This window comes from Penicillium chrysogenum, assembly GCF_028827035.1.
Source record: "Penicillium chrysogenum strain IBT 35668 chromosome Unknown utg000004l_segment0_segment0, whole genome shotgun sequence".
Lineage (NCBI taxonomy): Eukaryota > Fungi > Ascomycota > Eurotiomycetes > Eurotiales > Aspergillaceae > Penicillium > Penicillium chrysogenum.
The window spans coordinates 2,782,914-2,804,383 of NW_026622752.1; the positions used below are offsets into that span (position 1 = coordinate 2,782,914).

At 48.0% G+C, this 21,470-nt stretch overlaps 10 protein-coding genes across 10 annotated transcripts; 7 read left to right on the top strand and 3 right to left on the bottom strand.

The window, feature by feature from the left end:
• Nucleotides 1–624: 624 nt before the first annotated feature.
• N7489_007000 (uncharacterized protein) lies at nt 625–1,683 on the top strand (the record flags this gene model as incomplete). The annotated part of the gene is made up of 2 exons (XM_056712750.1): nt 625–832; nt 911–1,683. 2 exons carry the CDS (start codon nt 625–627, stop codon nt 1,681–1,683), a joined length of 981 nt encoding a protein of 326 aa, XP_056566465.1.
• Nucleotides 1,684–2,248: 565 nt separating this feature from the next.
• Nucleotides 2,249–2,718, top strand: N7489_007001 (uncharacterized protein; the record flags this gene model as incomplete). The annotated part of the gene is made up of 2 exons (XM_056712751.1): nt 2,249–2,263; nt 2,323–2,718. 2 exons carry the CDS (start codon nt 2,249–2,251, stop codon nt 2,716–2,718), a joined length of 411 nt encoding a protein of 136 aa, XP_056566466.1.
• Nucleotides 2,719–4,018: 1,300 nt separating this feature from the next.
• N7489_007002 (cation efflux family protein family) lies at nt 4,019–5,468 on the bottom strand (the record flags this gene model as incomplete). Its single annotated transcript, XM_056712752.1, has 2 exons — nt 4,019–5,089; nt 5,154–5,468. 2 exons carry the CDS (start codon nt 5,466–5,468, stop codon nt 4,019–4,021), a joined length of 1,386 nt encoding a protein of 461 aa, XP_056566467.1.
• Nucleotides 5,469–6,199: 731 nt separating this feature from the next.
• N7489_007003 (glutamine synthetase family protein) lies at nt 6,200–7,862 on the bottom strand (the record flags this gene model as incomplete). Its single annotated transcript, XM_056712753.1, has 5 exons — nt 6,200–6,230; nt 6,283–6,960; nt 7,018–7,070; nt 7,122–7,384; nt 7,442–7,862. The coding sequence occupies 5 exons, from the start codon at nt 7,860–7,862 to the stop codon at nt 6,200–6,202; spliced, it is 1,446 nt and encodes a 481-aa protein (XP_056566468.1).
• Nucleotides 7,863–8,309: 447 nt separating this feature from the next.
• On the top strand, nt 8,310–9,185 carry N7489_007004 (type 1 glutamine amidotransferase; the record flags this gene model as incomplete). Its single annotated transcript, XM_056712754.1, has 3 exons — nt 8,310–8,550; nt 8,605–8,831; nt 8,886–9,185. 3 exons carry the CDS (start codon nt 8,310–8,312, stop codon nt 9,183–9,185), a joined length of 768 nt encoding a protein of 255 aa, XP_056566469.1.
• A 173-nt stretch (nt 9,186–9,358) lies between these two features.
• Nucleotides 9,359–10,948, top strand: N7489_007005 (aldehyde dehydrogenase family protein; the record flags this gene model as incomplete). The annotated part of the gene is made up of 4 exons (XM_056712755.1): nt 9,359–9,760; nt 9,814–10,286; nt 10,336–10,759; nt 10,835–10,948. The coding sequence occupies 4 exons, from the start codon at nt 9,359–9,361 to the stop codon at nt 10,946–10,948; spliced, it is 1,413 nt and encodes a 470-aa protein (XP_056566470.1).
• A 712-nt stretch (nt 10,949–11,660) lies between these two features.
• N7489_007006 (oxidoreductase, short-chain dehydrogenase/reductase family) lies at nt 11,661–12,620 on the top strand (the record flags this gene model as incomplete). The annotated part of the gene is made up of 3 exons (XM_056712756.1): nt 11,661–11,710; nt 11,772–12,320; nt 12,380–12,620. The coding sequence occupies 3 exons, from the start codon at nt 11,661–11,663 to the stop codon at nt 12,618–12,620; spliced, it is 840 nt and encodes a 279-aa protein (XP_056566471.1).
• Nucleotides 12,621–12,675: 55 nt separating this feature from the next.
• Nucleotides 12,676–14,356, bottom strand: N7489_007007 (Zn(II)2Cys6 transcription factor; the record flags this gene model as incomplete). Its single annotated transcript, XM_056712757.1, has 2 exons — nt 12,676–13,503; nt 13,556–14,356. 2 exons carry the CDS (start codon nt 14,354–14,356, stop codon nt 12,676–12,678), a joined length of 1,629 nt encoding a protein of 542 aa, XP_056566472.1.
• Nucleotides 14,357–15,712: 1,356 nt separating this feature from the next.
• On the top strand, nt 15,713–17,401 carry N7489_007008 (MFS transporter; the record flags this gene model as incomplete). Its single annotated transcript, XM_056712758.1, is given in 4 exon segments — nt 15,713–16,114; nt 16,164–16,497; nt 16,511–16,554; nt 16,610–17,401. 4 exon segments carry the CDS (start codon nt 15,713–15,715, stop codon nt 17,399–17,401), a joined length of 1,572 nt encoding a protein of 523 aa, XP_056566473.1.
• Nucleotides 17,402–20,383: 2,982 nt separating this feature from the next.
• N7489_007009 (uncharacterized protein) lies at nt 20,384–21,084 on the top strand (the record flags this gene model as incomplete). The annotated part of the gene is made up of 4 exons (XM_056712759.1): nt 20,384–20,444; nt 20,531–20,624; nt 20,705–20,789; nt 20,911–21,084. Coding segments are annotated over 4 exons (414 nt in total), but the record flags the coding sequence as incomplete, so codon positions are not given.
• Between the last annotated feature and the right edge of the window lie 386 nt (nt 21,085–21,470).

Here is a 21,470-nt window from a genome sequence, read left to right on the forward strand (position 1 = left end):
ACATCTGAATTTGACAGCGACTGCATCTGGACGGCCTAAGGGCTGTACTGCCTTCTTACCATTGTTGTTTCGGCTCTTTCGGGGCCGCCGACACAGGGGTTTATACTCGCATGTGAGGACGTCGCGCCTTCCGAAAGATGATCTCAATTACCTCATTGCTACCATAGCGGGTTACACAGGGCACGTTGCGAACGAAGGAAGGAACGAGGAGGAAATAACAAAGGATGAATTTGGGATATCTACCGACACAGACGTACCTGTCATAGACCGTGAGGGCTTCTTCATTTGCATTGCATGGATGGTCCACGCATCAGAACTCAACTTCTACATGACCTCTCTTGGTAAGACTTAATCAGATCCTATCTTCTCCTGCATTGGTGATATGTCGGCCGGACAAACCCTGCGCAAAAGACCATTGAGCTCAGGTTTAGTCCTGATTTGATTCGACTAAATTGGCGAGCTCTTATTGCGGGGGTCATACCCACGTCAAGGGACCGGACTTCCTCCGAGGTGAGGGGTATAATTCAACCATTGCAGCGTCTCACTACTTGAAATAGCTGGTGTTATTTGAAGCATTGAAGTTGTTCAGCTAATCTACTTCTCCAATCCTCTCCACCCCGAACCATGTCCGGTATTCCTAATCTCCCAGAGACATTCGATGATCTCCCCGACAAGCGTCGGTTCTGGCCTGCGTCCGCAGGGTCAGAAGAAGAAGGGCTGGGGATGCTCCGCCTTCTAACGCCCGGGTTAGTTGCTCAAGCCGCGCGAACACAAATCCAGACCGGCGAGCGGGTATGCTTAAACTGGAACATGGAGAATTTGAGTCCACCAGGTAAAATAATGGCACCTGACCATCGAATAAACATCGAATAGAATAAGAAGACGTAAGGCTCACGAATCATGAAATCAGGGTTCGGTCGCAAACCATTCGAGCACCGTGTCAAATGGGTTGCCGAGGGCAACGCCTTCGACGACGAGTACCACTTCAATCCACAGCAGTCCTCACAGTGGGATGGCCTCCGGCACCACAATGCGCCAGCCCCCACACCAGAAGACCAAGACAGGCGCCTCTTCTATGGCGGCACGAGCGCAGAGGAAATTCTAGATGAGAACTCGTCGCGGATTGGCATTGGGTTTTGGGCGAAGAAGGGTATTGCTGGACGCGGCGTGCTAATCGATTACGTCTCCTACGCCGAGAAGAAAGGCATCAGCGTAAACGCGCTGAGTCGGCAAATGATTTCGCTGGACGAGGTTCAGGAGATCGCCCGCGAGTGCAACATCAAATTCCAGAAGGGCGATATCTTTTTCTTGCGGGTTGGCTTGCCAGGGACGTGGGAGCGGATGTCGGCCGAAGATCGGATGGCTTATAGTCAGCAGGGCGTGCCGCAGCATGCTGGAATCGAGCAGAGTGAGCGGGTGTTGCGCTTTATATGGGATAATCATTTTGCGGCTGTTGCATCCGACGCTGTGAGCTTTGAGGTTTACCCGGCTCTTAACCCGGAGTTTGACTTGCATCATCATCTTCTGGCTGGGTGGGGTGTTCCTATCGGGGAGATGTTTGATTTGGAGGAGTTGGCTGCGACGTGCAGGCGTTTGGGTCGTTGGAGTTTCTTTATCTCGAGTAGTCCCTTGAACTGCTCCCGGGGAGTGTCTAGTCCACCTAACTGCATGGCTATTTTCTAGCTATCATATAATAAGGAGTGTTTATGGCAGGGCAATTCGAAATCACCTACTATATATGCCCATATATTCCATCGAGATGTCCTATGCCTCCTACTTTAAGCCAGGAGTATCCCACAGGGGGTTTATAGACTCCCCGCAGTACATGGTCCAGCAAACAGACAACAGACTGCACACTCTTTTTGGTTCCAAGGGGAATTGATTGGCCCTTTGTAAGAACCTGTACTTCATTCTTGTGGGAGATCAACATTTACCTGCCAAGACTGTTTTGATTTTAGGCATTCCAACCCTTTTCCCCTTCCCTCCAGTGCCCTCCTTTGCTGCAAAATACTACGTACCTGAATACACAATTAAATTCCCACATTCCACATGCTCGAGACAGCTGTGTTTTGGGACTATGTTTACCCAACCATGATGATCGTCGCGGCCCATTGCTTCTTAAATACCATGAGACGCAGTTCCCCTTCAGGTTCCTCAACCTAACCATTTTCATACCATCGACACTCTCTTTAACGCCTTTCCTAGCCGGTTAATCACTTTCTTTACCAGACCACAATCCTTGACCAAGATGCACTTCTCTAAGGTAATTCCATCCATCTATCATCTGCACTCCGATGTGCACAACTTGCTAACACAACACAGACCCTTGCCACCGCGGCAACCTTTGCCATGACTGCCTACGCCAGCTTCCCTGTTGCCAGTGTCAGCTTCCTGTCCTGGGAGAAGTGCGACGTGGGCCACCCCGCGCTCGGCGAGCCCAAGTTCTCTGCTGAAGTGAGCGCCACTCCCGTCACTTGCGACAAGACCACCGTCAACCGCGACTGGAGCATTGACAACTACTCCTTCCGCGCCCACATGGACACCAAGGACACATTCGCCTGCCACGGTGTGACCATCTGGAACAACGATGGCTGCGCCGGCGAGCCTGTGCACTTCCTTCCTTTCCACCACGGCCCCTTCACCGAGGGCCAGTGTCTCCCTGACATCCTTGAGCCTGGCTATGTCTCCTTCAAGCTGGCTTGCCACGGCTTCCATTAAAATGCGTAAATTTGGTCTTACGCAATGGCAACTTTCGAGATTGCTACGTTGGATTCTATAAAGGCCTTGGATTGGCGATACCTACATTCTTTTGTCGTCCGTTTTCTCTTATGTACTTTTTACTTGGCTTTGAGTCACGGTTATCTCTGTGGTATTACCGAGTACTTCCTGGGCTATGTTTCCCACGAGATTATTCTTCATAACATAATGTTTCCTACTGTCCAGTGACCTCAATAATCTGATGCTCATTTACACCATGAAACTCATTTCAAATCCAACGCCAGAAAACACATCATATTTCGAATTCGGTCTTCCACATGGGCAATGGCAGAAGAGTAAAAGCAGGGAGGGAATGGGCCTCCCGGCAGGACATGGTCCAGCAAGCGCTCAAACTGCACCTTTCGGCTAAGAGCGACGGAACGTAGGACCTTTGCCTCATTAGTAAGGTTGACGCTGCAGGTTACTACATATAATATACCGTCGTGATTATAATACTGGGTGATATCTGGACTCCATACAATTGCCCATTGCGATCACATAACTGAGCTCTACTACACCACGAATTGATTTATTTGCCATTAAAATCATTCATAAGATTCTCAAATCGTAATGCTCAAGCTTCTTAGTCGACTGGTATAAAATATGGCGGAGGAGCTCTGTTACGTACCTCCGTGAACAATATATTTGAGGGTTCCCATTCCCATTTATATGTTTGAATAACCCCCACAGCTCGATTATGGCATTGCTCTGATTCTAAGCTCACATTATAAAGTTTATAACGTCTTTAGAGCAAAAGAAGAAGTAATTAGTGTACAAGCTTTGCATGTGAGGATAGTGTGGTCGATAGACCGAGACCACACTATCACTTGATTTTTCTTCATATGGTCCAAGGCGATTGACTGAAACCAATACTGTTCGCAGGCGAATTCGAATCATGCAGCCGTAGTTTTTCTTCTATTTAAAATCTTCCTATTTTACTTTATTCATTTAATATACCAAGTATTTATATTTTCGACATTTCCGTTGTCAGAATGTCATAACCGGTTGCTTGAAATGAATGGAATGAGGATGTGCAAACTGGACCTGAAGGTAATACCAAGAGGCTTGCGTTTTACGTGCTATTTGTACATTGGCTACATATGTACCTACGTACGTAAAATACCTTCAAATACTGGTTTATTGAACTTGGAAGAATCTATGTTGGCTACGAAGTGAACGTTCATAATATACAGGGGTATCCCGTAGAATAAGACATATGCACAATGAACAGATAAGACATCAGCCATCGAAATTGAAGAGATCATGCACGCTCAATCGTGAATTGCAAAGATACCTCCCATCTTTGACCCCCGGCACCATATCCGCCACCCAGTCTGTTGCGAATCAAGCTGGATATCTTCTCCCGTAGCCGGACAAGATTATCCTCAGAGCCATTGACTCGGAGCTTCAGGTTTGCCATACATAGGCCATAATGGACCTGCCAGAATCGAGCGTCATCAATGCCGAACACGGCAGCGTCGGCTTCAATATCCTTGATGACATCAGAAACTCCTTGGCCGGAGTAGGACATGAGAAGCATGGAACCTAGAGTCTTCACCAAGCGAGTCCCTAGGAAGCACATGGAGAAGGCAATGGTGCCGGACAGGAGCTTATCGAGCCAATCATAGATCCGGATTGAGACCAGAGGTAAAAGCAGCAGCAGAGTTGAACAAGAGAGGGTGAGGAAGTGGGATGGGTTGCTCAAGACTGATGGAAGAGACTGGATATACCCAAATCGCATAGCCTTCCCAATTCGAGCATGGTTCTTGAGACCAATTGCTGACACAAGCGTCGATGAAATAGCTAGAACTGCAGTCACATCCACGCTACCAAGAGAAACCCGATCATGTTCATGCGGGTGGTGAGGCTCATGTCCAGCCTTCTCGAGGAAATGCTGCAGATTGTGGGAGATGAGATCCATCCCCATAAACAAAAGAAGCACAGCCATCGCGAATCCGGCTAGAACTTCTGCACGTTCGAGGCCGAACGGGTGGCGGATAGTCGATCTCTTCCAAACCTCAAAATTGCCCAGTACATCAACCGCAACACACAAAAGAGCCCCAAGTGAATCGAATAGAATCAGATGCGACAATGCTGTCATGGCCAAGGAGCCATGTGCAGTCCAGAGTGTGTACGCCGCAACGAACATATGGCATAGACTCCACCAGAAGCGGGTCTTCTGGTCCTTCGACATGCTAGATCTGCACTCTTTCAGTGTTGGCACGGGTAGAGAGTTCGGAAGGGCTAGGGGCGCGCGAGGAGGAGGCTCGAGGAAGATCTGGTGCGAGATGCTACTGTGTTTGTACTTGTGGCCACGGCGTTGTCCCATGTTCTGAAGCGCGAGGGGATAAGTTAGCACTGCCACTATCACAGGTCATCCGTGCTATTCAACTAACCGACTTGACCACTGGGCTCTTTGCCATAACAGTAGTGTTGAAATTGAATGGCCCGGCGGGGGAAGTGTCGCCCGAACCATTCTCCACCGGTGTCTCTGCATCTTCAGGCGAGGTTGCCAAATTGAAAGAGGACTTCGTGGGACTCAGAGTATCTCTGCGTTCAGAATCCATGATACCCTTCGGAAATGAAGCCTTGAGCGGCGACAGGGAATTGCGATCAATTGGTATCCCTGAGTTGACCTGGGTGGCATATTCGTCGTCCGCTGGCGGTGTGGGGGTGCGCGGCGGGACAGGGAGAGGAAGGTTCGAAGCCATTCTGGCTTTGCGAACAGAATGCCGTTATGAATTGATGGTTCCTATGTACATACACATGAGCACATACATATGTACGTTCTGGGGTTATCGACCCCCGGATGAGCCCCGGTGTTTCTGCCGATCATCACGTGGGCGGCCTAAAGGCCCCCGAAACCTAAATGTCCTAGCGCATTTCTGTCTCTTAGCCTCTGAATAAGTGATTGAATGTATGAAGGTAGGTCCATGGGGATTATTCGGACAACAAGAGGTGACAGAGGAGTCTCAGAATCTACTCCCAATAGGCTTAAATCTTATTCGATACAAGCCTATGACCTGCAGAAACATGCACAATTACGAAAGACTTCATTGGTTGTGGTTGTCATACCATAAGCGGGCGTGGGGACCCCCAGGGCTTCCAAGGTTGTTCCATACTGAGCAGCCATTTTTCGGACTTCATCTCAGTAACATCTGTATATGCACAGAGAGAGGTAGTTGCTATACCGAACATGAAGGGGTTAGGCAGATGAGTCTATCGGAAAGGGCCCCGCGTACCTAATGGATGGCAAATTATCCAATTTGGTTACCTACACACGCACTAAGCAGACTTGTTGTCTCCTCTCTCCTCGATATTGTTCGAGAAACTATTCTTAGGCTTCGTCAATACGAAAAAGGTATAGTAAATCTGATTTGAAGCAAAAGTCGGGGTCATGAAATCAATTTGCTTCGCAACAGTTCAGCAATAATTTACAAATTTACACTATTTCAATATACCGCTTCAACTCCCTATAATCGAGTTAGCCTTGCATTCCCAGGTGGCATAATACTTCCGACTTACCAATCAGTCACAGCCTCTCTCCAAAGACCCAATTCATGCTGTCTTGTGGCTGTGAAGAAATCTACAAACTCCGAGCTCAGAATCTCCCGTGCAACACTTCCCGGGGCAGAGAAACGGTCCAAAGCCTTGTCCAGAGTATTGGGAAGAAGTTCTGGGCGGCCCCCGGGAGTGCGTGCAGACATCGGTGGGACCTTGATCTCAAGCTTTTTTTGTACGCCCCTCCAACCGGCTGCCAGGATGACACTCAGCGCATAATGGGGATGTAGATCAGCTCCAGGAATGCGGACTTCAAAACGCGTGGTACCTGGCTTGCATACTGGTGGCGTGATAAGACGGATTGAGGCAATCCGGTCCTCAAGTCCCCAGCTAATGTGCACTGGTGCCCAGTAGTTCTCAACGAGGCGCTTGTACGAGTTCACGGTCGGTGCAAACAATGGCATAATATCTGGGAGAGCTTCTAAAAGCCCCGCGAGGAAATGACGTCCTGTGTCTGAGAGATGTGCGATGTCGGTCCATTGAGGGTTTGTCTCGGGTGTCTCCCTTGCAAACAGGTTCTTCCCATCATTGTCAGCAAGTGAAATGTGGATGTGCCCGGAACTGCCTGGCATGCCTTGCATGGGCTTAGCCATGAAGCATGGTGTAACGCCGTGGTCAACGCCTAGAGATTTGGTTAAGAGTCTGTCGACTTATTAGCCCTGGAAGCAACCGACAGTTTGCGGTATTTGCGGCACTCACTTGAACAAAGCCACTTTGTCTGCCATTTCGCTAATCTCAGAAACCTTCAAAGCCTATGTAGAGTGTCAGACGGGTTCATGGAAGGACCTGGATGGATGGCATACTGCTTCATACACACCGGGCCCGCCCTCAGTGTGCCATCCTTCAATGCCGCAGTTGATCTGCGCACTGGTGTTGAAAATATCGTAGAAATACTTCTTGTTGGCAACCGGTCTCGTTGAGCTATAGCAGAACATGCCAGCTGTAATTGGTCGAAGGGCACTAGGGGCATTTTTCTCCAGGAAAGTAGCGAGGTTGGGATGCTGGGAGCCTGCACTGCCGTATCCGTCTTCGGAAGGGGTCTGGAAATTCATAAATTCAAGTTCGACTGTCTAGTATCAGCCTTTCAGATCCCCTCACCGGATTTCCAGTGATTTCGACTTACCTCCAGCTAAAGCATGAAGCCCCTCCCCTGCAAGCTTATCGCACAGACTCCTCAACATACTCCTCCCATCTGCAGAAACCGGACGTGTATCATCGAGGAATCGCACCAGAAAGAAAGGAATGTTTTCTTCCCAAGGTAGGCGGCGGAACGAGCTCAGGTCCGGGACAGCCAGGAAATCTGCGTACCCTGATTCCGGGGGTGCGACCCGTGCATCGGTTGTCCATAGCATATCATGCATATCCCAACCGAAAAGGGCTGAGCTGAAGCCGAATCCCTTTTCCGCAATTCCAAGGAACTTCTCCTTGGCCATGACCTTGCCACGAAGCACGCCATCGCTGTCTATACCGGCGACTTTGACTTTGATGTCGTCGGCGAGAAGGTTGGGGAGTGATTCCACAGTGACCATGGTGGGCGTGATCATTCTGAGAAAATTCAACAAATCACAGCAGGACTAATTGACTGAGTCCAACAGTTGGGATTGAAAGAGACATTTCGCCGGCCCCTGTGGCTTTATACAATTGCGTGAATAGGTGGGTTGCTGAGGTTGCGGGTCCAACATGTGGTCAACATTAATGCCGCGCATCTCTCAGGTCGAAAATAATCCCGCGCGGTGCAGAGGACAGATGATCGCGCGTAATATCTTTACACGCAAAACAATGAACGTCATCGGTGAAGCTATCACCGGATGTTCTCTCGGAGATGCTCCGCGGTCCGCGCTGTGGGGTCAGTGGACAGCGCGCTTATCGGCGTGTCGAAATGGTACCTAGGTACGTAGGTACAAAACTTGAGAGTCGGAATTGGGATAAAAAATATTAACCTGAGGTTCGTTTTCCACGGTGAATCTAAAGCGGAAGTACACATCTCCAGTATGACACCCTCCATTCGCATTCATGTCTCCATTCTTGTGTGTGACACGCCTATCCAGCCTGTCCTCGATAAGTATGGCGACTACTACGCAATGTTCCAAGCACTTTTGAGGCAAGGATTCAAGGACTTGGAAATATCTGAGTCCAAAGACATTATGGTCGAATTTAGTGAACATCAGATGGTGGACAATAGCCGATTTCCTGATCTTGAGAACGTCGACGCCGTCCTTCTGACTGGAAGCAGTATGTTACTATCCATTTCAATGTCCGAATAAGACAATTAATATCACTTGGTAGAACACGACGCCTGGGCTGACGATCAGTGGATTCGTGATCTCACAAGCAACGTTCGTGAGGCTGTTTTAACACACAAGAAGCCCGTGGTCGGGATTTGCTTTGGGCATCAGATTCTTGCTCGGGCGCTGGGAGCTCGAGTTGGCAGAAGCGAGGCTGGGTGGGAGGTTTCTGTCGAGAAGCTCACCCTGACTGAGGCCGGGAAAGAACTGTTTGGAAAGGATACACTGGCAAGTGAAGAAATACCCGAATAAGTAATTGAGCGGGATACTGATTGAATACAGAGCATTCAACAAATGCACCGGGATATTGTCTTCGATGTTCCAGTTGATTGCACGAATCTGGCTACAAGTCCTAAGTGTGAAGCTCAGGGTCTTTACTTGCCCAAGCGAGTGCTATCGGTACAAGGGCACCCGGAATACAATGAAGGAATCATGTCATGTCTGCTCGAAGCGAGACATGATAATGGGTTGTTTGATGATGAACTGTATAAAGATGGGCTGTCCCGAGTGGGCGATTCCCATGATGGGTGGTTGATAGCAAAGGTAATTGCAAGATTCATATTAGATGCGAAGACCAAGTAGTTCGAGCAGATACAAATCAAGAGACAAAGGGTAAAAGTGGAATAATAAAATAAAATAATAAAACTATAAGCTGTCAGTTCTGCAACCGCGCAATCGGCTCCGCGCTATAAAGCCCACCTCTCCCACCTCTGGGATCCTTCTCTTTTTCCAATACCAGATACACTACCTGCGCTATGTCAAACCAAATTCGAACTATCTGCCCCTCAACGCACAGGGTCATCTTTGACCAGCCTGGCACTTCACTCGAAGAAGCTATCAAAGTCGCCGCCGCCTCAAAGCAAGCCTTTGAGTCCTACAGAACAACTTCTCTGGAGGATCGGAAAAGCATTGTGAAACGAGTGCTGGACATTATTGAGCAGCGCCGCGATGATCTAGCCAGAGAACTGACTGCACAGATGGGCCGACCCATCCGGTACTGTGCATCAGAGATCAACACTATGCGTCTGCGCGCCGAGTACTTGATGGATATTGCGGAAGAGAGCCTGTCCGATCTCCCTGGTCGGCCAGAAGCCGGCTTCCGGCGAATGGTCAAGCGTGTTCCCGTGGGGCCAGTGCTTATTGCAGGTGCTTGGAATGTGAGTGAGCAATGCTATTGATGTATTCTCAGACTTGCTCATCGATATGATAGTATCCTTACCTGACTACTGTTAATGCCCTTGTCCCGGCACTTCTTGCTGGTAACAGCGTTATCCTGCGCCCTTCGCCGCAGACCCCGCTATTTGGAAATAGACTACTCGAGGTCTTTACCGAGGCAGGGCTTCCGTCTCAGGTCCTTCAGGTCATTCATATTGGAAACCTGGATGTTTTGGACCAGGTGGCACAGATCCCTGAGATCCAATCTGTCTCATTTACCGGATCAACTGCAGGTGGAATCAGACTCAGGGAGGCAATCGCCAAGCACATCAAGCCTGTCAACCTCGAGCTCGGTGGAAATGATCCTGCATATGTTCGGCCAGATGCCGACGTGAAGCACGTCGCAGAGCAACTCGTGGACGGAGCTGTTTTCAATTCCGGACAGAGTTGCTGTTCCATAGAGCGGGTATACGTGCATGAGAAGATTTACGATGACTTTGTTTGCGCTGTGCAGGAGGAGCTAAAATCGTGAGCTTGGTTACATTCAAAAAGAGATATCTTTCTGACATTCAATCAGGTATAAACTCGGTGACCCGCAGGACCAAAGCACAACAACGGGCCCTGTCATCTCAACGCAGGCCATGGAAAAGATCGCTGCTCACGTCAAGGATGCAATTGCTAAAGGAGCTGTCAACTCTACTCCGCAGAATCCAAGCTTCGAGGTGGCGAGCAACCCTCAGATCCAAAAAGGGAACTTTGTCTCTCCGGTTGTGTTGACCAATGTCAACCATACCATGGCTACTATGAAAGAGGAGACTTTCGGCCCTGTGATGCCAATTATGAAGGTCTCCAGTGACGAAGAAGCTATTACATTGATGAACGATAGTGATTATGGTCTGACGGCGAGCGTCTGGACGAAGGATATCACTCACGGAGAGAAATTGATCGATCGTATTGAGGCCGGTACAGTGTTCATTAATCGCTGTGACTATCCAAGCCCGGTAAGACATTTTTTTTCTTTTCATTTTCCAAATTGACTTGTTACTAGCTGATCCAATGCTAATATTGCATAATAGGATCTTGCATGGACTGGCTGGAAGACATCAGGTTTGGGATGCACTCTTGGGCCACGGGGTTACGATGGATTCGTGAAGTTGAAGAGTTACCACATCAAGGATGGCTCGGCATGAGTAGTTCGTTCTGGAGATGGTTAAATAGTGTCATAGTTTGGAACAATTCAATATTATTTCAATAATGTTAGTTTCATTCAATTATTTTATTATATAACCGTCCGAGCATGTCTCCTATAACCTCTTAACTTAGAGCCACAAGACAACACACCATAGCCAACTCGGGGGATTTGCAATTGAGGCACCACGGATGAGTCGTATGAACGTCCATGTATATCTGCATACTCCGTACGGAGTGCTCTCCAACATATTGTATGAAGCTCATCCGAATAGGCCCAACTATAGCGCGGTTCCGGACCGCGCTGCCTTAGCCCCGAGACCCCACCAAAGATAGTCCACGATACCCGAAAGCGCTTCATGCACCTAAATGGCAGAAGATCTACCTGATAGCTACCCCTCATGCCCCGCGTGTTGAGCTCGCCGCGCCGACGGGTGGGGTAGTAGGAGCGCGATAGAGCTTTGAATTCAAACCACATTCTTGTGGATTGAGACGAGAAAAAGAAAACGGAGAATGTAGCGCGTGGACTCCGTGGCTGGGTTTAGTTTACCATGTGGGCTGGATATTGGAGACTGGGAATGGTATAAATTCAGGCCTTTACGAAGGGCCTACCCCCTGCGGTCTTATTCACTCTTGTCAACTACTCAAAACTATTCCAGCAAGCTGTTCCATTTCCTCCCTAGTTCCTTCTATCATATCACACAAAATATCAAAATGGTCGGGCGTCTTGAAGGCAAGAATGCCATCATTACCGGCGCAGCTGGGTATGTGCCTCTCTCCACCTATGACAAACCAAGCAACCAGAGACACACCTAACAAAAGCAGAGGCATTGGCCTTGAAACCACAATCCTCATGCTCCGTGAAGGCGCCTCCGTCCTAATGGCCGACATCAGTGACGAAGGCTTAAACAAAGCCTTGTCCAAAGTGAACAGTGTCGTGCCCGCCTCAACCCGCACCGGAAAAGTCGAGACTAAAGTCGTCGACGTGTCAAATGAGTCCCACATCGAAGCAGCAGTCGCTCATCTCGACGCCTGGGGTGGACTCGATATCATCTTCAATAACGCTGGAATCATGCACCCCAAGGACGGAGATTCGGAGGAGTGTCCCGAGGATATCTGGGATCGCACAATGAATATCAATGTGAAGGGCGTGTGGTACGGCTCCAAGCATGCTGTGCGCGCGTTCCGGAGGCATGGCAAGAAGCGCGCTAGCGTGATTAATACTGCTAGTATGGTTGCGCTGGTTGGGGCCGCGACGCCGCAGTTGGCGTATACCGCTAGCAAGGGTGCTGTATTGGCAATGACTCGGGAGCTGGCCATTGTCCACGCCCGCGAGGGTTTCCGGTTCAATTCGCTCTGTCCTGCACCTCTCAAGTATGTTGATATTTTGCCCCTTCCCGTCTATAACCTTCGATGGAACTGACATTAGATAGCACGCCTCTCTTGCAGGATTGGCTTGGTGATGATAAGGAAAAGCGCTTCCGCCGTGAGGTCCATTTCCCTACCGGTCGGTTTGGCGAGGCAGTTGAACAGGCCCATGCTGTGATCTTCCTTGCTAGTGACGAGAGCAGTTTCGTGAATGCTACTGACTTCGTCGTCGATGGTGGCTTGACAAAGGCATATGTTACGCCAGAGGGTCCGGCGACGGAAGCACCGAAGAACTTGGCTGCATGAATGGATGGCGACTTGGTAGCTTTGTACATAATATGAGTAACAGAATGACAACACATCACGCAAATGAGATCCATATTTGGTTTTGCTGCATTGCTCGACAGATATTCCAAGGCCCGGCCTCGGACGCAGGTGATTGCCACATTGCTTCGAGGAGTAGAAGTGTTCGGTGCATATTTCCAAGACCAAATGTCTCGGTCATCGCATTCAATCGTCCTCGTAGACAGTCCTGTTGGTCGGGGTTGAGAAGGCATGAACCCACCACAGCGATCGGCCAACAGAGGCCAGAGTTGATGCGCGCACTCGGAGACAGCTCACCCAAGTATGACATGGCTTCTGTCACTGCATTCTCCACCATGCCTCTATACATTCCATCATTGGTGTATTGGAAACCACCTAGGGAGGTGTATAGATAGACGAGTATGGCTTCTTGGAAGATTAACCCAGCTAGACGGACCTCCGTCCCGACATTGGGATAAGGCGACCAGCGTAGAATCTGGGCTTGGATGGATGCAAACATGGCAATATCATCAGCTGTTGGAATGACCGCTTGCGTATCCTCCATGATCCACTGCCGACCGAGATCGAAAATACACGGGATCAGCAGCAATAGTTCCAGCCAGCAACCGCATAGGTTGCCCACGTACTGGGTCCGAAGCAATTCGCGCGACCGTTGCTCTAGATCCAAGTTTAAGAAGAGCTGCCCACTAAAGCGCGCATCGATCGAAATCATACTGACGGTCGCAGTATATGTGTAATATTCGATGACGAAATCTTTCAAGTCTCGTGGAACCGCTGAGTCGCTCTGGGCAAGCAGTTTGACCAACAGTGAATTCGCGGCGGATAAGTGGTCGAATATTGTCCCGTTCATATCACCCTTTGCTGTCTGGTTTTGTTAGACTGTAGAACACTTTATTTTAGAACCATGGATCTCCTACCTCGGTAAAACACATCAGAAGTGCTCCCACTAGGAGCATAAGAGGGTTCGATTCTTTCCCGTCGATGAAGTCCGTTACACCACGACGGAAATGCTGGAGGGCTTTTGTGTAGTGGCTGTGAGCAATTGTATCTGATTCGTCCCGTGATCGAAATGCGCGGTGAGCGGCGCTTTGGGTGATTACCAGCTGCAACAACAAGTCACTAGAAAATGCCAGGGGTACAACCTGTACCAGAAAGGGGTTGATAGGCGTGGAGCCATTGGCCATGCAGTCGGCTGTTGTGGCTAGGTAATGACTGAGAAGCTGATAGGACTCGGCATCATAGCCAGGCAGCAGGGATAGGCTACGCGGCAGCACGTTTCCCATTGACACAGAGGCGACAAGAGCATCACTGCTAGTGGTGGCCCCTGTAGCTGTTGACAGTCGGCGTTGATTATGGGTCTCCTCATGCAGCGTCGTATCTTTAAAGTGGTCTCTAATAGTCACCGAGTGCCCTGCACTGGATGAAACAGATGGCGCGCGTTGCGATAAGGGACTCCTAGGCATCGACATCTCATCGAGCTGCTCAATGGCATCGAAAATGTTCGGTCGGCACTCATCTGCTGCAGATGCTTGGGTTTCGTGCTCGTGGCTGGGATCTCTCTTGCCAGGTACATCTGGAGGCCACTGGCAGGCCAGGTCATTGCGCTGACAGCCAGCACAGATTGGACGTGTCTCGTCACATTTCTTCTTGCGACGCCTGCAAGTCAAACAACCAGTTCTTACTCGGACAATTCGCTGCACACGTCGATCTGGCGGCATATTTGATTTAAGAAGATCAGAAGAAGGCAGGACATTAGGGGATCTCAGCGCCAATCGTATCTCTGTGCAGAACTGATAAGAAAGTGTGGGGTAACCTTGGCACTCCCGCAACGTTCACAACATAGAGACCTCAGAAGGCCTACACAGAACACAGAACACTATCTTGATGGTCATTGTATCGTTTTAATACTTTGAGCTCTTTGCTTGTATATAACCAAATTAGTTTGGCAGCAAATTATCCATCACCACAGTACTGCATTTCTCTCCGTAGCCCTGGACCTCAGCTTCCTCGTGCCGCACATTGTTATATATGCAGCAATCTAGCACAGACTTTCACAGAAGATCTATGGGAAATCTTCGATTCCGGTCCCAATCTATCCCAGTAACCGAAGGGGCCATCTAACTTGAAATGGCCGTGTATTGGAGAAAGGGCCTTGTTAACTAACGTTACATGCTGCAAAAATAGCAAGGAGACGAACCGGTACACGACCAGACCGGTCATGTGAAATCTGATGCGTACAGGGTCGATGGGTACTACTGCTGCTCTATTACTTTCATTCGTTGGATATTAAGAAATGACTACCAAAACAAGAAAGAATTAGGCATCGCCGTACAAACCGGAGGTCTAGACAAATCACAACATAAATCAGACTACTCAGAACGATCGGACATCCGAAGAACTACTCGCATACTTGCCACCAATGTCGTCAGCAAATGCCCGAGTAAGTTGAGGCTGCATGATCCCGGGGATAGCACTCTGCATGTAGCGAGCATAAACCAGCATGAGCGTTAGCCACTAAGAGATATCCCGGAACCGGGATAACTCCTGCACCGGTCTCCCAGTGTCACCTGACCCATGTGCCGAAGACCCGACGATCGGTGCCTGAGGCTGCAAATGGAACGAATACCGGCTTCTCTCCGCATAGACCACTGCCCTAATGGCAACTCAAGACGGGTCAGGCCGCCGGTATCCAGGAAAATTTGTGACAAACAGAGGGGCAATGAGGCAATGGGGTCTGGCCAGGGGTCATTATTGTGTCAAGCTTTAAGTACCAGCCAATCACTATGCTCGATATTGCAAATTGGAGAGTGGGTTTTCTTCCGGTGTTAAGGTCCTTTTTTGCATTATCGCCGTTCGCAGTGGTTGGAATACTATGCCGTCTGTCTCCCTCATAATTTTTCCCCCTCTGTGGCTACTGGTTTATATAAAAAAAGTTCCCCGTTCCTGAGGTCTGGTTTTCACCCCCAGAGAATCAGCAGAATCAGTGTCGCGTGCCCGTTTAGTTGGCTTCGTCTATATAATCTTTCATTCCTTCCGCAATTATTGTCGATTGGTTCTCCGTAGGAGCATCGATCATGTCAGATCATAAAGAGTCTGGCTCGACCAGGTCTCAGTCGGCATCAATATCCAGTACCGATTCCGAGTTTCAGACATCAAGAACACAGTCACGACCTCAGAGCTTGGCTGGTTCTCTGAGGACGAGGCTGCGGTCATTGTCAAATTCAGGAACGACCCAGGTGGACCGAGTTTACTCGGGACGACATTTCAATGACCAGTCAGTATATCACAGCGACGATGCGTCCAACTATGGTGAACCGTCTGTCGAAAACGAACACGAGCCCGATGCTATCCAGGAAGTGCGCAACGGGATTGTAAATGAGCGTGATCTCGACCTAGAAAAAGCCGATACTGCAGAGCCCGAACTTGAGAAATCCAGGACGACAAAATCGAACCGCTCTCGTCACGACCCAAAACTGGTAGGTTGCTTCCTGTTCCCAAATCTGCATTCCGTATTAAGCCGTACAGGTAAAATGGGAAGGTCCTGAAGACCCCGAAAACCCAAAAAATTGGAGCAACAAGAAGAAGTGGGCTGCTACCATCACTGTATCACTATTCACGTTCATCTCGCCGGTCTCTTCGTCAATGGTTGCACCGGCACTGCCATCACTGGCAGCAGACCTCAAAGTCACGGACGAGGTAGTATCACAACTTATGCTCTCAATCTTCGTTCTGGCCTACGCTGTTGGGCCGTTATTCCTCGGGCCATTGTCAGAGATCTATGGCCGCACCATCGATTCTGCAGCTCGCCAACCTCTTCTTCTTAGTTTTCAACATCGGGTGCGCGGTGTCACAAACGAAAGTCCAAATGATAGTTTGCCGCTTCTTCGCTGGACTAGGAGGCAGTGCCCCGCTAGCAGTAAGCCAAGCCGCAAACCCAATCCCAAGAAAAGTTTATATCTAACGGCATCTAGATCGGCGGCGGGGTCCTTTCAGATTGCTTCCGGGCTGAAGAGCGCGGAAAGGGCGTCGCAATCTACAGTCTTGCACCACTCCTAGGCCCAGCTCTCGGCCCCATCGCAGGAGGCTTCATCGCCGAAAACACAACCTGGCGCTGGGTGTTCTATTCAACCTCAATAACTGACGGCCTAATACAAGTAATGGGCCTCTTCTTCCTACGCGAGAGCTACGGCCCGAAAATCCTCCTCGACCGCGCCGTCCGCCTGCGCAAAGAAACGGGCGACGACTCTTACCAAACAGAAGCAGAGCGCCAAAACAAGACCCTACCCGAAGTATTGCGCAGCTCACTCGTCCGTCCCTTCCGCCTCCTCCTCACCCAGCCAATCGTCCAAGTCCTCGCACTATTCATGGCCTACATTTATGGAATCATGTACCTCGTCCTCTCAACATTCCCCACCCTCTGGACAAGCCCAAGTTACTACAACGAATCGACCGGAATCGGCGGCCTGAATTATATTTCCCTCGGACTAGGCTTTTGGCTCGGCTCACAGATTTGCGCCCCGCTAAATGACCGCATCTACCGCCGCCTCAAGGCCCGCAATGCCGATGTCGGAAAACCAGAGTTCCGTGTCCCGCTACTCTTCGTCGGCGCCTTCTTTATCCCTGCTGGATTGTTCATCTACGGCTGGACTCAAACTACGGACGGGCCATTTGCACAGGCCATAGCTTTACAAATGGTCACGTGGTTTCACCTGACGAAGAAAACCCTTTTAAAAGAAAAAAAAACAGACGACCCTTATTTATAACCGACATTTCGCACTTCGCAGTCTAAGTCGCTGGTACGCGAGGTCACCTGACATCGGTGCTTTATGCTCTAAGTCCCACTATGTAGATCTCTCCGAGTCCTGACTGCGCAAGTGGGATCCGGTCAGAGCTACGCTCAAGCGTGGAAGACGATGACAAAGGAGTGTACCAAGTACCAAGATGCAAAGTGTCGATTTTCACGACGGCGACCGGAAACTAGAATGACATGACCCGTATAGATTAGTATAAGAGGAACAGGCGCGTTAAGCAAATCACTAATACACCCAACACCCAATACACCCATTAACGGCAAACGGATATAGACTGAAGTTTGACCGTCAAAGGTCACGGTGACCTTTCTCTCACTTTTATCCCTTGTCCACTGATTTTTGCTCACATTGACTCTCTTTTCTTTTTCATCTCTTCTCATCTCTTCTTATCCTATAAGATCTCTTTTCTATCTCTACATTTCCGACCTTACGCGACCGACAATGCCGAAGAAACTATCGCTATCTAAAAGGCCATCTAAGCTAAGATATAGCTTCTACGAAGACCCCCGTCGGGTGATAACACCGATTATATTGTCAAAATGAATAAGTATACGTAGGGACTCTTAAACCTACGCCCGAAGCACCCTAAGTTTCCTTATTATAACGAGATCAAATTCGACGATAATGGTCGACTAGTCATCCCGCCGTCCGATAGGCGTCTATTAGACGCACTAGTGTTTCTAATCGTAGGGCACGATATCGTCCCTTAGCGTAGTCGCTATAGAAAATAGCCCGCGGATTTCAATTCTAGCGGAGATATCTATCCCGATAGGTGGCCTATAGGAGAGCCTATTATTATCTAGGCCTTCGGGCTTCTATTTATCGCTATATACCGCGATTACTATACTATAGTAGGAACTCCCTTCTATAAATATATATAGCTTATTATAAAAAAGGCTAGTAGGGACGCCTTAAAATATAGAGGGTTTCACTTCGGTAAAGTCGTCGCGCCGCCCGATAAACTACCCGCTATAATTAATCCGGCGACCACCTTATATATTAATATAGAGAATTACGACTAGACTTATTTTAAGGACATTCCTAGCGTACGCTACGTTATAGACAACCTACTTCTTATATATTATCGCGGCGTTCTTACTCTAACTAGTCTAACTAATCTAGTCGGTTTTCACCCTACTCTAGGTCCGATAGCTTCTAAGCTTACTAAGCGACCGGCGGACGTCCCTTCTAACGAATAGAGCCGCTTAGGAAATTTGCCCTACACTAAGGCCGCCGCTATTATATTTATCGATAAGGATAGCGTTACTCTAATTAGGACGGTTATAGACCGATATCTGTGGGACCCGGACCCTAAAGGACACCCGGTGAAGAAAAAGGTTAATATCACGACTTATAGCGCTACCACTAAGTCCACGCCTATAGGCGCCCCCTAATATAACGCGAACACCGATAATCACCTAGCGAGTTATATTACGGTTATCTAGGACGATTCGATTATAGAAGACTTAGAAGTGTCCGAATATAACGTAGGTATATCGCCGACCTCCTAGACGTAAGTTATAGAGGACCCTTCGCGCGAGGATAAGACCGATAGCCCTACTAAGAGAGTTCGCGAATAGTTTAGCGATAACTTTGATAGAGACTTTATAGAAGACTATAACTATATTAATAGTATCGTAAAGAAGGCGAAAACTATCGCTTAGGCCTATTCTATCCTACGTTCCTACACCGCCTGTAAGATTCTAAAACTAAGAGACGACCTTGAGGACGGCGAAAAGGAGTACACTAGGATATTAACCACTATCACCACCCGTCTCGAAGGTAGGCTAGCCTAGTATAAAGAAATACTCGTCACTACGCTACGTAAGGTAGGTCTCTAGCCCGCGGTGAACACTATTGACGATGAGAATGTTATTGACGATAAGAACGCTATTGACGATAAGAACGACGTTAATAATGAGAACGACGTTGATAATAAGAACGACGACGACGTTAACGATGAGCTAAACACCCTCGATAACGGTAGTGCTCTAGAAGCCGGTAGTAGCGATAGCATAATGCCGGTTTAGACAATTTGCTTTTTTCTTCGGTCTAGTCGCTTCTATTGTGTCCAGAATTTACTCAAATAATTCTTTTCTAGTCCGGCGTTCACCGGTACTACTTACGTTCCTTTTTTAGTGCTTTAGCGCGTTTATTATCTTTTATATTACTTAACTATAATATATCTAACTATCGTCGCCCGAGGGTGGCCGATATCTAGGGTGGTGTCGGTAGATATAACCGACGGTCAATAACGCCGTTTAATATATTATATTATCTTCCCCTTTGCTTATAGTAGTTACGGAACTATAATAGATATCTAGAAGACATATATAGATTCTATCTATATAGATTTATCTTACACGATATGAATGATAGCGTGTAGGGCCTCTAAGTCGTCCTCCGTCCGTGCCTAAGTCGGATCCGAGATAGGCGTCGGCGATTTCGTCTATTTTACTAGGCCTATAGTAACTATATCCTTTTATACGGATCCGTCTTTTCCTATATACTATATAATCCCTCTATATAACGACGACTTTAAGGTGGTACCGATAGTCTAGTCTCTAGTCTAGTTATGGTCTGGTACCTTACCTAGGTACCGATAAACCTTATCTATTTATCTATTCGTTAATAACTAGTCTCTTTTAAACTTTCTTTTACCTCCTAGTTAGTTTTTAGTCGTCGCTATAGCTATCTATTATAAATAACGATTTTAACTCGTCTAATATTGACTTTAGACCTATAGCTAATAAGCGAGGTTATACCGTTAGATAAGAATCAATCGATAAAATCATCGAGAATTCGGCCGTAAATCGTCTTATATCTAAGAAAACCGTGAAGTAGCTTTAGTTTAGCTATAGTGCTCTAGGTTCCCGCCGTTCCTAGGACCTATAGGTAAGGCGATTTAATGCCTATCGGCAATACACTCTATAGGAGGACCTAACTACTCCCTTTACTAGTGAAGATCTACTTCGATTCTTCGACTCTATTATCGGTAAGAATATTATTATTACTTATCGTGGTTATTGTCACGTTTAGCTAATAAACTGATCGCGGTAGATATCGTAAAACTATTATTAGGCACTAGTAAGCTAGCACCTAACCTTAAACTAGTTAAGAAGGCATTCTATATACTTCTAGCCTATAGCGAGTTTACGTGGACCGAGAGTGATAGGTTTAAAATCTCTCGACACGACGGACGTCGACTTTAGTTATTTCTCGACGATACTATTAAAGCGGGCTATCTAACTAAAGGCTATTAGAGAAAGCGTACCTAGATCGGCTTCGTAACGCTATCTCGAATAGTTCGAGCGTTCGTCGAACACTAGCTAGAAAAAGGGTACACTAGCTAGGACGTTATCGTCGCTAAGTGCCTATTAATCACGTTAGTCTCTACGCTTAGCTACCGGGCTAGAGATATAGCGTTAACTATAGGATACACTAGTAACGAATACCTATAGTACCGTTATATCGAACTTACTATTAATAGTTATACGGCCGACTTCTATAACATTCGAGCTACTATCACACTTAAGAGCGTTAAGGGGTATAAGGATATCCTTAATAAGAACTTCGTTCGATTTATAAGACCGCTCGACGATATCGAATGCCTATATATTTGTCCGATCACCTAGCTCCTCGTTTATAGTTTACGTAATAGACTAGTGTACGGAACCACACTACTAGTAGTCCTTAATCGAGTATTTGCTAGAGCCGATCGACGTATTAAATAGATATAGCCCTCCTTCCCTATACTAGTAGCCTTTAGACGTGGCCCGTCACGCTATAACTTACCTAAGCCCGCCCCTATAGACTAGCTTCTTAGTACTATTAAGGAAATAGGCTTAATATTAAATATCTTATCCCGTGTATATATATATATAATAAGGCTCGGGGCTATACGGGATATCGCTTACCTCCTAAGGAGTAACGAATCTTTCGGGTACACTATAGACGAATACCGTTAGATCCTAATATATAAACTAACGTCGTTTAATAAAGGTATCACTAAAAGATACGT